The sequence below is a fragment of the Hemitrygon akajei genome, chromosome 9 (assembly GCF_048418815.1).
Source record: "Hemitrygon akajei chromosome 9, sHemAka1.3, whole genome shotgun sequence".
Classification (NCBI taxonomy): Eukaryota; Metazoa; Chordata; class Chondrichthyes; order Myliobatiformes; family Dasyatidae; genus Hemitrygon; species Hemitrygon akajei.
The window spans coordinates 145,920,308-145,934,751 of NC_133132.1; the positions used below are offsets into that span (position 1 = coordinate 145,920,308).

At 37.8% G+C, this 14,444-nt stretch overlaps 1 protein-coding gene across 2 annotated transcripts in view; it reads left to right on the forward strand.

Annotated features, from left to right (window-relative positions):
• Positions 1-14,444, forward strand: part of LOC140733623 (runt-related transcription factor 2-like) — a 165,985-nt gene that overhangs the window by 81,428 nt on the left and 70,113 nt on the right. For both annotated transcript variants that reach the window (XM_073057202.1, XM_073057203.1), the window contains exon 5: positions 11,120-11,224. In XM_073057202.1, the coding sequence (XP_072913303.1) occupies positions 11,120-11,224 (105 nt within the window). The remainder of the gene's footprint in view (positions 1-11,119; positions 11,225-14,444) is intronic.

The window sequence follows — 14,444 nt, forward strand, 5'->3', positions numbered from 1 at the left end:
AACATCTTGATGTTGCTAGTTTAATATTGTTTCCATTAAAAAGTATTGAGTTAAAGATTCAAAGCCAGTACAAAATACAGACACATTAGCTGAATGTACCTGAAAAATTGTTCAAACGTTCAAAGAACTCATGAAGGAGTGGTGTACCCAGTTTTACTGTTTTGCTTTTCTCTTGGCTAGTTTCCCAAAAAGCATTTTTTTTCCTAAAAAAAAGACTAACTGCTTGCAGGCTTTTCACGCATGGGAGATGAAGAAAGCTTCTTTTGATGAAGTGTAATTATGTCCAAACAGACTTGACCCTTTTTTTTCTTCAGTTCTTCACAGAACAAACCCCTGCTTTGCTTTGAAGCAGAAGGTTTGTTTCCAGCTCAGAGTGTGCCAAAGGCAGGAAGAGCTGCAAAAGATTTTTAAGTCAAGACTTGTCTTGTGAGATTTAGTTCAAGAAGAGGGAGATGAAGAGATAAGATCATTAATTGAATCCCATTTCAGCTGAACATTCAGAGAGCAATCATCAGCAGATTGCAACCTGTGTGAACATAGGGAAGTGAGTGCCCACTTAGAACTGAGTCACCGATTAACTGGCCATTAACAGTAGGCATAGACAAATTTAGCTGACACAAATTTAAGATAAAGCTATTACATACCTACAGTACATACTAGCCCAAAGAATGGACAAAAAGGAATGAGATCTCATTGGATGGCTATTGATTTTTGAAAATCAAAAATATTGAAAGGCTGACTCATCAAGCCGAATGCTTCAACTTCTACATGAAGACAAATTTAAAGTTTTTTGTTATAGCATACCAGTAAGATATAGACAATAGGAGCTACCAAGTGCACAGTCAGTAATTCAACTTGAAACAGTTTGTTCTGATTCATTCACTGGTTCATACAAAACCCTGTACTGATGCAAAGCGATGACTGTTTTATTGACTCACTTTACAACGCCCACCTTTTCCTGTCCTGAAGCATTACTGCACAAACTGCTATGGAAATGAGTAACAATTGCATATCTAACTTGTTACATATGTGGGAATGCCCACTGAAAAGGTACAGGATTTTGCTGTCACCGTCCATTCCTTTCTCTGATATTCCCGCTGCGTTTTACAAATCGTGAGCGACTTTAGGGAATTAAATACGATACTTTAAAAATTAACATCTATCCATTTACCTATAATGAATAAAACAGACATTCAGAAATTAGTCACTTTTCAAAGTTATGGATACTCTTATTCGTTGAAATGTTAACATTAGGAACTAAATCTGCAGACAGTAATATAATCAATTATTGCCTTTCACTGATGTGCACATAAGTGATCGACTCTATCAGTTTAGTGGAACGATAACAACTGATACATATTCTTGACTCAGTCCTTTAGATTACAATTAGACAAATAAAATTTGGTTTTCAAAACATAAGGCGGTATTAAAATGATTGGAAACAGTGAATTACTTAGGAATCACAGTTACAGTAGACAAATAGCTTACACACACTGAGATCCCAGGAAATAAGTGTAGTTAATCCATTTTGTGCTGGTTGCATTGACTTGAGGAGCAATGTTGAGTGCAGGCTTGTGATTGAGTAGTCCTAAAAAAATGGTCAGCTATCAGATTTTAAGTATTTTATCTCGACACCTGCATTGTGAAGTGTATAGCATTTTTCATCACATTTTTCAGATGAACTAAAAGATTGGTAGGTGCTGACAGAACATCAGCTTTTGATGAGTTAACTCTGCACCTAATGTTCAACATGTCTTACTTGAGCTGGCTTTTCACACATTGGAAAATAAATATTGCACATATGGGAATTATCTACTACTGTACATAACATTGGAATAATGCCATCACATGGCCAGGTGGAAATCATTTTAATCCATCCTCTAAATGAATTGCAGATATTACATACCTATAGCACTGAACTTTTCAGGGAAGCTTAATAGTTTTGAGGCATTCATTCCAAGCATTTACTGTTTCCTTTCCTTAAAAAGTGGATTTAATTTAAGGTAGTACTCTGTATTAAACTTCTGGGCTTTGTGTATTCTGATGTAAATTGAGCATTTGATGACAGCTTGAATGTTACATGGTAGATTCTGTCTTAATCATCAATTATCAAGCTGCTTGGCCAAGCGGTTAAGGTGTTCGTCTAGTGATCTGAAGGTCGCTAGTTCGAGCCTTGGCTGAGGCTGCGTGTGTCCTTGAGCAAGGCACTTAACCACATATTGCTCTGCGATGACATCGGTGCTAAGCTGTGTGGGTCCTAATGCCCTTCCCTTGGACAACATCGGTGTTGTGGAGAGGGGAGACTTGCTGCATGGACAACTGCCGGTCTTCCATGTAACCTTGCCCAGCCTTGCACCCTGGAAACTTTCCAAGGCGCAAATCCATGGTTTATTGAGACTAATGGAGGCCTACTACTACCAAGCTGATTACTGTCCTGTTAAACTTTGTCTTCCATTCAACAGCAAATAATCTCTCTACACTTTGCATTTTTACACTTTACACTTTGCCCTTTCCTTTGTAAATGCTGTCCCTTCAGAACCATTTAGATAACCATAACATTTTCAATGGGTTCTTTTTTTATATGATTATTTTATCAGTGGTAAGGCATCTCCAATTCTCTTAATTACCCTAACTTCCTCTTTCACGTTCATTTTGTTCATGATTCCTACTTTTCTGTCCTAAATTTCCATTGAACAGCTGACCCTTCCTAGCATCAACACGTACTGATATTTGAAATATAGTCGGATTTAAAAGGGACACAAGCAGCAACGTTTTCATGCAGAGGCTGATGAGTATGTTGAATAAGCTGTCAGGCAAAGATCATCTAAGAAGTAGTTTGGATAGGTATATGGAAGAACAGGGCTTGGAGGAATATGAACCCATTGCAGGAAATTGAGACTGGCTGGGTGGGTATGACAATCAGCATGTACTCATTATGTCAAAGGTCCTGTATCTGTGCTGTATTTCTCTATGACTCAATATATACCCTTCCAATCAAAGCAGATTCAAGATTCAAAGTACATTTATTATCAAAGAATTGATAATTGAACAACATTGAGATTTGTCTGCTTACAGGCAACTGCAAAGCAAGAAACCCGAAAAGAACGCAATTAAAAAAAATAAAGACCAACCCCCAATATGCAGAGTAAAAGAAAAAATACACAAATCATGCAAACAAGAGAAGCGAGCAGCAACAACAACGTTCCAAACCAGATTGAGTCCGTAGATTCAAATCCTCAGAGTAGGCCCAAAGCCTTGGTAGGGTATCAGGTCATCATATTAGCAGGGCAGATCACAGACACGAAGCATAGCAGCTGGGGGCAGTCTCACAGCCTCACCGTCACGGAAAGAGGAGTGACCATCGCAGGAGATGAGTGGAATCTGCCCAAATCTCGACAGCCCACCTTTCCAGTCTACCAGGTCCAGCATTTATTTGAAAATGGCATTGTTCCCTTCCTCAAACATTTAAATGTAACCCTTCAAGCAACTGCTCACTCCGTCTGCAATTTCACTCTCATCCAGAACGCTTGAACAAACATACCTCCTCAGAATTCCGGGCTCAGTTGTTGACATCCTCAGAACCATCTTGAAATAATATCCACACTCTAGAAATGCCACTTAAAATGGCTGCTTCCTTCACTAATTATAATTTTCTTCGAAACTTTGATCAGTAAATTTGGGGAAGAAGGCCATCAAAGCTTCCAGTGGGATCTGGATGAGCTGCAAAACTGGACTGAGAAATGGTAGTTGGAATTTAATGTGGACAAATGTGAGAGGTTGCAGCTTGGGAGGACAAACCAGAGTGAGGCTTACACAGCGAAAGCTATGGCACTGAGGAGTAGGGTAGAACGGGGGATGTGGGAATACAGACTAATAATTCCTTGAAAGTGCAGGTCAATGGAATTCAATGGATTAATTATTCAGCATGGATTAGATGGGCCAAAGGGCCTTTTTCTGTGCTGTAGTGTTCTATGACAGTATGACTCTATAAATTTATACCTTTGTTCACTAATACTAAAATATCCATATCTTTACCACAGCAGTAATTTTAGTCTGATTAAATAGTCTAGAATATTTTTATTAATGCAATATTTTATAAATGCAAATTGTAGAATTCTAAGTATATGAAATATACTACATAAAGAAATATATTGATGAGGAATTTCTTTAGCCAGAGAGTGGTGAATCTGTGGAATTCGTTGCCACAGGCAGCTGTGGAGATCAAGTCGTTATGTATATTTAAGGCAGAGGTTGATAGATTCTTGATTAGTCAGGGCATGAAGGGATACAGGGGAAGGCAGGAGATTGGGGCTGAGAGGAAAGATTGATCAGTCGTGATAAAATGGTGCAGCAGACTCGATGGGCCAAATGGCCTAATTCTGCTCCTATATCTTATGGTCTTATGGTCTTATTTCCTGACATTGGCAATTTTATGATGTCATTACCACGTGCTAATTTTTCCAACTCATTTCTTTTGTGTTATTTTGGGTTCCTGTAGATTAAATCACTAAATAGATGAATCTGCAATATTTGAAATATTATTTTTAAAATACCTTTTAATTAGTCACACAATTTGGTACATGCTTTGCTGCAAATGTCAAAGTATAATATTTTACTATCTAATCTCTACAGTCAGTAATTTGCATATGGTGATTTAGGAGAACCAGACATTTCAAGTTTCGAATTTTACTCCCCATAGATCAGATTGTGAAAACAGCCAAATTAGTTTCTAAGTAAGATAAGGATTAATATCTATGACCAAATGGGGAGTTATGGAATGATTTTCACACTTTTATGAATCTCCTTTTTATATTTAATGAACTCCATCTTACATTGCAATGGCTATTACATCTTCCACAATTAACATAATTACACTATGAAACAAACAGTAGCCACTAAGGGATACCCTTGTGGAGCTATGACTGGATACTTAGAGATTGCTGCCAGCGAATCTCTGTTCTGTGCAGTATAGTACATTGCTTGCAATTTATTCCAGTATCGGCTTCAAAACTTTGTCTTCAGGCATTTGAAACTTATTCTAGAAATAAAATAGTGTGTGAAATCAAAGTGAGTTTTTATTAATGCATCAAGTCCAAATTGCCACTTTACAGTCTATATGACCCTCAAACATGACTGTGGCTACATGTGCAAACTATTTTATTTCATTCTATTTAGAGATACAGTGCAAAATAGGTTCTTCCAGCCCTTCAAGTCACGCTGACAGAATCCCCTCAGTCTAACCCTAGGGTAATCACAGGATGATTTACAGTGACCAGGTCATCTACTGACTGGTACATCTTTGGACTGTGGGAGGGCACAGAGGATGCCGGGATAGAACGCCAAACTCCGATGCCCCAAGCTGTAATAGTGTCGCGCTGAGTGCTACGCTACTGTGGCGCCTAAATTTTAAAATGATCAACCTTGTTCTGCAAGCTTCTTTATTGCTTTTAAAGGTTATCTTTATTTTGTCACATGTACATTGAAACACTGAAACATGGTGCATTGTTTCTGCAAGTGATCCAGAGCCAACAGTTTAATAATCCCAATCTGAATGTCTTTGGAATGTGGGTGGAAACCAGAGAATCCAGAGGAAATCCACGAAGTCACAGGGAGAATATACAAACTCCTTAAAGACAGCAGTGGGAATCAAGCTCTGATTGGTTATCGCTGGTGCCGTATAGAGGTTGTGCTACCGTGTCCCACTTTCTATTAAAATTACATGTCTGGCTTTATTTTAACCCCTGTGAAATATGCAGAAATAACCAAACACAATTGTTCTCTAAAGTAATAACAGGAAATACTGGGAACATTTAGCAGATCAGGCAGCGTCGGTGGACAAAGAAAGACATTAACTTGAAACATTAGTATAATTTTACCCTCCACACGTGTTGCCTGACCAGCTGAGTGTTCATGGCATCATTTGCTCTAGATTTTCAGCATCTGCTGTTTTTGTCGTCTTCCTGGTTTTACCCGTAAGATTTCTTCAAGGTGATAGGCCATTCAACCTTCTTGGTAATATCACTAGATGCCAGGGATTTCCCTTGAGCTAATACCTGATAGCACCCATTATTGGAAAGAGGAAATAAGTGCCACAGAAATCATTATATCTCTGCGGGCAGTTTCCTTTGTGGTTGGCAGAAAATACCATTGCTTTACCATTGACTGCACAATGCACATCATTATGTAGTACTTGCTCGGTTTAAAGGAGTTTTATACTAACTCCATTCTAAATTGCATAACTTTTATATATAAACAATTAGATGCTATGCTACAATATTGGTTGGGTTTGAAATCAAGATCGCTTTGGACCTCCTCCACTTAATGCATTCTCAGCATTTTATTAATTTTAAAGGTTAATGTCATAACATTTGCACATTGTTCTTTACTGTAGTTGTGAGTAGCTAGAGAATTTAGTTGAAAATAGGGCTCTTGAGTATAGTACCAGAACTTGCGGCGTAGTGATGAAAGATCACCGAGTTGAAATGTCAACTTGATTTCTGTCAAATATTGCTGCCCGCTGCTGAGCATTTTCAGCATTTACTGCTATTCTCTTCATATTTCCGGCATGCAAAGTATGTTGCTTTTGCTATATAAATATAATGAGTTGGAAATTTCTCCTTGCTGCATGCATGAAATGCACAATATAATGGTGGCAGTGTGCTGTACTCAGCTTCAAAAATGTAGCTGCGCTGCAGGCAATGAAACTGAATATTGGAAGTGGAACTCACTTCACATCTGCTACAATATTGTGCATTTAGCAAAAGGAAATAAGGATGAATTCTTATGCCATCTCTTCAGATCCAAGTATAAAACTTCTTTGCTCAATTTCAATTTGAAAAGAAAATAAAGTGGTATTGATAATGCACATTTCACAGCTTCAGTTTGCTGAAAAGCACTTTAGAGTTAATGAAGTACTTATGAAGTGTACTCATTGTGGTAAAATAGAAAGCATGGCAGCCAATTTGTCCTCTGTGAGCTCCCACAAATAGAAATGTTTTCATAACACATCATCAGTTTTAATGCTATTGACTGAGAGATAAATGTTGCCTAAAATTAGAAAATGTGCTCTATGAGGAGAAAAAAAATTCTGGTCACCATATGTACTGACATCATAAATCATTTTAAAGAAATAGTTAGGATCTTGCAACACAAGGCAACTAGAACATTCCTTCTGTCGTTATTCCTAATTGATTTTTTTTTCTCCCGATGAAAAATGATCTTGCATTGGAGAACCTGTGGCCTTCTTAGTTGCTTTTTCTCTTTCCAAGCTGACTACAACCTACGTGTGTTGCTACAACTAAATGAGCAGGGTAAAGTTGCTTCCTCTTAAACCACAGTAACTAGCAACCTTATGAGGTTATCAGCCAAAAAAAAACCTGATAGGGACTCAGTCACCCCACCACGTGCAGGTAGGCATTCAAGTTCATTGCACGACTTCTTTGTACCACACTTGGTAAATAAGGACCCCACTAGTATGGTGGCCTGATCCTTCTTTCTCTTGTTCGGGATGCTACAACTTGTGCTGCAACTTATGCAAATTATGCATAACCTCCCTGAAGTATAATGACATCAGAAACAACTGATTGACCTTTATCTTTCACTATACTCTCAAGATCATCAACACATTATATAGCTCATTAGGAAACATCAGCTGAAATTTAATTGATTTAAATGAATACAAAATTTTATTAATCAAGCAACGAAATTAAGTCAACTGAGTTTCTATTTACCCGTCAAGTGAGCATTAAAATGCGTAGTCGTAGGATCAAACAGCATGGAAAGAGACCATTCTGTCCAAGTCACCTGCACAGCTGAGTGACCACCCTTCCCATCTCCCAGCACATGGTCCGCAGCCTTGTGACCTTAAAATTATTCAAGTGCTGGTTCTAGACCACTTCTTAAATGCTGTCAGAACCCAGCTTCAACCTCTTCCCTGGGCAGTATATTCAGATACTTACCTCTCTCTGGGTCTAGAACTTCCCCCTATAGCCCTTCTAAGTCTCTTCTCCCAACTATGTTCTATAAATTTAAGTACTTCCAGTATGAGGAAAACTTCCCTATTGTCTACTCTATCAGTGTTTGATACCTCCATTACGTTCCCTCGTAATCTCCTGTATTTTTGGGGAGAACAGGCCTAGTTTCTCCGGTCTCTGCTCAGAACTGACTTGCTCCAGCCTAGGCAACATTCTAACGAATCCGCTTTGCATTCTCTCCAGCATCATTGTTTTGATCATATACCATGGTGACCAGAACTGTGTGCAGTACTCCAGCTAAAGTATGGCTAAGGTTTTAAGAAGTTGGAGTATAAACCCCACCTTCTGTTTTTAATTCCCCAGCTAATAAAGGCCAGTAACCAACATGCTTTTGTAATCAGATAATCTGTGTTGCCACATTTGAGGATCATTGAATTTTTAATCCAAGGTCCTTCTGTTCGTCAATACTCCTTAAGGCCCAAATATTAAATTGTATGTCCCTGCCTCATTAGTACTCACAAAGTACATTTGTCTGGACTAAGCTATTTGGCCATTTTCAGCCCATTTCACCAATAAATTGATATCTCTTGTAGCCTAAGACTTCCCTACACACTATCAACAACCACATCACTCTTTGTGTCATTCCTGAACTTACTGATCAGTCCATTCAAGTCATTCATGGATATTACCGCCAGCAAGGGTCCCAGCATTGACCCTTGTGGGACACTACAAATAGCCTTCTACCATCACCCTCTGCATTTTATTGCCAAGCTAATACTGGATCCAGTTGGCCAACCTGCCCTGGATCCCATGGGCCCGAACATTTTAAACCCATCTCCCATATGGAAACTTGTCAAATGTCTTATTAAAGCCCATGTGAATCACGTCAGCGATACAACTTGTTATCTGTTTAAAGAATTCAATCAAATTGGCCAGGCAGAATCTGACCTTGCAACAGCCATGTTGGCTGCCCTTGCCTTTCCAAGCAATTATTGACTACAGCACTCAGATTTTTTTCTAAGATTATGTCTACACTAATCAGGCTCATCATAACCAAACTTTTCCTTGCTGCCTTTCTCAAAAAATAGGACCACACTTGCTAACCTTCAGTCCTTCAGTCATCTGCTACCTCACTTGTGTCCATTGCAGATTTAAAACTCACAGCCAGCGGGCAATCAATCTTGTCTCCTGTAGCAACAGCGTCTGTCAAGGGAGAAATGAAGCCATAGCATCCAAATTTTCAAAAAGGCCAAAGGCTTCTCGTAAAATATCTATATTGCAAAGTAGACTTTATTTCAGGCTAAAACATTATCAACAGCAATGACATGATCACAGTATTTAGAGGTGCAATGGTATACTAGGTGAGTGGTAGCATAGCAGTTAAGTTACTCGCTCAGTAGCCAGTATCCAAGACATGAGTTCAAATTCCACCATGGCAGCTGGGAAATTCAAATTTGTGTCATTAAACAGATAATGCACTTAATTACCAGATTATCATAAAAACCAGATGTCCTTCAGGGAGTGAAATCTGCCACCCTTTTTTGATCTGGTCTGCAAGTGATTAATTTCTAACTGCCTCCTCGGTACAGGGGAAATTAGAGATGGTCAATAAATGTTACCATTATCTGCAACGTACACCTGGTGGCCATTTTATTAGGTACACCTGTACACCTCAGAATCAGAATCAGAATCAGGTTTAATATCACTGGCATATGTCATAAAATGTGTTGTTTTGTGGCAGCAGTACAATGCAATACATAATAATAAAATCTTATATATATAAACATTTAAATTAAATAAGTAGTGCAGAAATAGAGGAAAAATAATAAATACTGAGGTAGCATTCATGGGTTCCTGGTCCATTCAGAAATCTGATGGCAGAAGGGAAGAAGTTTTTAAACATTGAGTGTGTTTTTTCAGGCTTCGGTATCTCCTACTTGATGGTAGCAATGAGAAGAGGGCAAGTCATGTGTGATGGGGGTCCTTAATGATGGATGCCATCATTTTCAGGCATCACCTTTTGAAAGCATCGTTGATGCTGGGGAGGCTAGTGCCCATGATGGAGCTGGCTGAGTTTACAACTTTCTGCAGCTTTTTCCAATCCTGTGCAGTGGCTCCGCCAAACCAGATAGTGAAGCAACCAGTTAGAAGGCTTTGCATGTTATATCTGTAGAAACTTGCGAGTTTTTTGACACCATACCAATTCTCCTCAAACCCCAAGTTCAGAATTGCCACTGCTGCCTTTGTTGTAATTACATCAATATGTTGGGCCCTGGATATTTCCTTAGAAGTGACACCCAAGAACTTAAAACTGCTCACCCTTTCTACTTTTGATCCCTTAATGAGGACGGGTGTGTGTTCACTTGACCTTCCCTTCCTGAAGTCCACAATCAATTCCTTGGTCTTACTGAGGTTGAGTGCAAGGTTGTTATTGCAACACCACTCAACCAGCTGAGGGGTGATAGGTGATAGGTGAATCCAGGTAGGTAGAGAGAATAAAGGGTTGGAGAGGAAGGAATCAGATAGAAGAGGATACTGGACCATAGGAGAAAGAGAAGGAAGTGATAGGTAGGATCCTGAATCTGCTCCTCCTTCCCTTTCTCCTAAGGTCCACTCTCCTCTCTTATCAGTCTTTTATCTTTTCTACTCATCTAGCTTCACCTATCACCTTCTAGCAATTCTCCTTTTCCACCCCCAACACCTCCCCCCTTGACATTTTTAGTCTGGTATATTCCCCCTTCCTTTCCAGTTCTGAAGAAGGTTCTCGGTCCAAGTGCCCACTGTATATTCATTTCCAGAGTTGACTTCCCATGTTCCTCCGGCATTTTGTGTGTCTTTCTTTGGATTTCAAGCATCTGTTTATTGTCTTTACATTCTAACTTTAAGATTTACAAACTGATTGTTGCTTCTTGCTTTATGTGTAAGCCAAGTTGCAAGCAAAGCAAATACTCATCAATGTTAATCCAGAGAACATTGTTTTAAAGTCTCACATTTCATGCAGAGGTCACTTCCATAAACACTGACTTCAGGATTGCAATAACCAGTTTTTCAGTGTTGTTTCATTACAATGTCATAAAGTAGCTTGTGCAATTGTTGGGGTTAATAACTAGTTGAGAAGTAAAAGTATATTTTACTCTGTTTTTCAGGTAAAAGCTTCACATTGACAATCACGGTATTCACAAACCCACCCCAAGTGGCTACCTATCACAGAGCTATAAAGGTTACAGTGGATGGTCCTCGCGAACCGAGAAGTAAGTGCCACCTACTGATGTTTATTACTGCTATAATTTATGCAGACAATTGCTTGACTAATAGTCAAAAATTTGAAACTACTTTATCATGTCATATCAATGGGCTCAAGATATTTCTGAATTTTCTATAAAATAATGCATTAAGACTTCTGATATCTTTTTTCTGATTAAAAAAATGCTGTTAAATTAAATCTTGATCACCTGCAATGGTTTTTAGAAATAAGCAAACTCTTCCACAGAATAGATTTAACAACTCATGTCCTTTTCTGCCTTAATACTTCAGTTTATACTATAGGTGGATTCTAAATAAAGAGATCAAATGCTACCTGACCACAATCTGTTCTAGTATAGAACTAATGCTAAAATATTCATCAATGTTGAGTTTCATATTTTATAAAAAATAATCAGCAAAATCTTTCTGAAATTATGATATTGATACTTTCAAATGCTGGGTGATAATCTATCTTTCAACAATACTGATTAATATCACCAACCTACTCTCATTGTTGTAACATAGCTTGCATGCTAGACCCGAGCTCAAATTTCACCGTAGCTTCTGGAAAAATTATATTCATAGAATTTTAAGCAAAACAAGTTTTAAAAAGAAGCTGATCTCAGTAATGTCAGGACTGTCACAAGTAGATGCAATGATCTTAGACTAAACTCTAATTATGATGAGTGTTTATTATTTAGAGTATATACCTATATGTGAATTCCTCAAGAATAGGACGAGCTTACATATGATACCCTCAACATTGAATCATTTACTGGCATTTCATGTAAAGGTTTGCAAGAAAATAATAGACAGTTGGACATGTTACCGAGTTTAAAAATATTTTGAAAATTAATCTTGAATATAGGAACTAACTTATTCAAGCAATTCAACAGGTTACACACAAAGTTATTACATGCTACCAAAACTTGATTTAATAATGCTCAAATCATTATAATAAATCTGAACACATGAAGTAATTAATAGTTGACGTGTTTTGTAGGGTTACTGAGATGGAAACAATAAAGTATCCACATCGTCATTAATATATTTACTTAGGTTAAATTATTTTAAGATTAGCAGTGTTTTAAAAGAGATTTTTGCAGTATACCAATAACATATGAAATATATTTGAGCATTACTACATCTTTAGACAATTGAAAAGGCAATTGAAATGGTGTTTGCAAATTCTTCATGATGTTTCAAAAAAAGCTCACTTTTGCATATTCACAATTCTGCAAGTTCTTTGAAAGGATCGTTTTGCATTAGAATTGCAGAATTATGAAATCAATTATAAATAAGTTTTCTTTGCAATAGAGATAACTATAGAGCTATTCTTATTCTACCTGCAAATACAAATACTCTTCCCTGAAACTTCTGCCTGAATACCTCCCTTAGTTAGGCCAGATACCAGTTGTATTATTAGAGGATCAAGAAATCTATTTAAAACTAAAACACGACAGACTTAGCATTTGACCTGCAGAATCTTTTAAAACACTTGGACATAATGTGTAATATATGTTACTAAATATGGAATAACATCAGTTCAGATATGAATGGACCTGATTAGATAATGTCAATTTTTCTCATTTTCTCTTTAAAACTGCCTTGAAAACAAGACTTCCAGTAGTGGAAGGATAAAAAAAAAGTTAATGATAGCAGATTTGTATTTCACAGTGGCATATCAACAGAGTATCATTATCTTAGTATATGTATATGTTTTGTTCATGAGTTGTGAATGGCAATTACAAGTGTATCAATTATTATCTGTACTCTGTCATCAGAAATGGGGAGTTAGTTCAGAGGCTGTAGATCTGGAGGTGCTTGCAGATCTAATTGGAATGGGAGGAATCAAAGATTTCCTCCATGAAGGATATTAGTGAAACAGATGAGTTTTTAATAACAATCTAGTGATTTCATGATTGCCATAACTAATTATAGCTTTAATTCCTGAGTTATGCCATAAGACATAATAAGATCATAATAATTTAACTAATTATTTTGAACTTAGTCTCCCTAGCTGCCATGTTGGGATTCAGACTCATCTTCTGGCATTGGATGTTAGGTCAAGAACCTATTCATTGTAGAACGGATGAGAGTGCAGCAATGTTAAATTCCTGAAAGCAACAAGGCTGTCAGAGGGAAGTAGTGGGTGACTATACTATAATAACCATGAATCTGTACCTCAGCTTAAGAGCCAGTATCGAACAGAACCGGGGAAAGATAATGATGATATATAGCAAGGTGGTGCATTGTTCAATAGAAAACATTAAAAAAAGGAAAGATGCATAACGATGCATAATATAAGAAAATGGCAAAACATCACCTCCACCCCAACAACAATCGAAGAAAGAAGAAGGAAATTGGTGACAGCCAAAAGATCTGTTGATTTCAAATCAGCAATATCAAGCTTCTTGTTATAATCTGGAACTCCACTGGAAAGAATTGTGGATGAAAACAAGAATCAGATCCAAAGCTGCAGTCAGCACATTCACAAGAGATTATTGTTTAGATCTGGCACATTTCAATGGAGCTGCCACATGCTTTTCTGTAAACTGTAATGAAGGGAGTCCTTCCTGCATTAAACAAGTACGTATGTCGGACAAAGCATTCTGAGCTAAATGGAGTGAAGTTTCTTTACAATAATTTCCTTGTGTATATCAGCTCTGAAATATGTTAGCTCTAGATGATGGTAACTGCAGGGTGTAGTGAGGTTTTGGATTGCTCCAGGGCGTTGGCATGTTTCCTTTTCAATCTACAAAAGCAGTAGAAAAGCATGAAATGCTGGTTTGAAACATGCTCACATGTATTGCAAAACAATGCTTAAATTATAAGGTTTCAAATATTTATCGCTACCTGTGCATGTATAAATAGGTAAACAAGTGATCTTTAGAAAAGAACTAACGTCAAGCTTGAGGGAAGTCTCCAGCTTCACCATCTCGTGCTGTGTGCTGTCCCACTTTGCCATCTCATAGGCAGTCAAGCACCTGTAATTTCTAGGACCTGACCCCCTTTTGTGAGCACAATATCAAGGAAGGCTGTTACAGATTCAGGAATTACATACAAGACAAGATCTAGCTATAATTAACTCTGTGTGTTTTGGGGGCTTGTCCTATGCAATGTAAGGTCTGATTCAGAAACAAGTAATCAATTCACTATAGACATTGTGTCCCCCTCCAACCTCTGCAGCATGTCTGCCATTTTCTGCATTCACGTCATCATTCACCT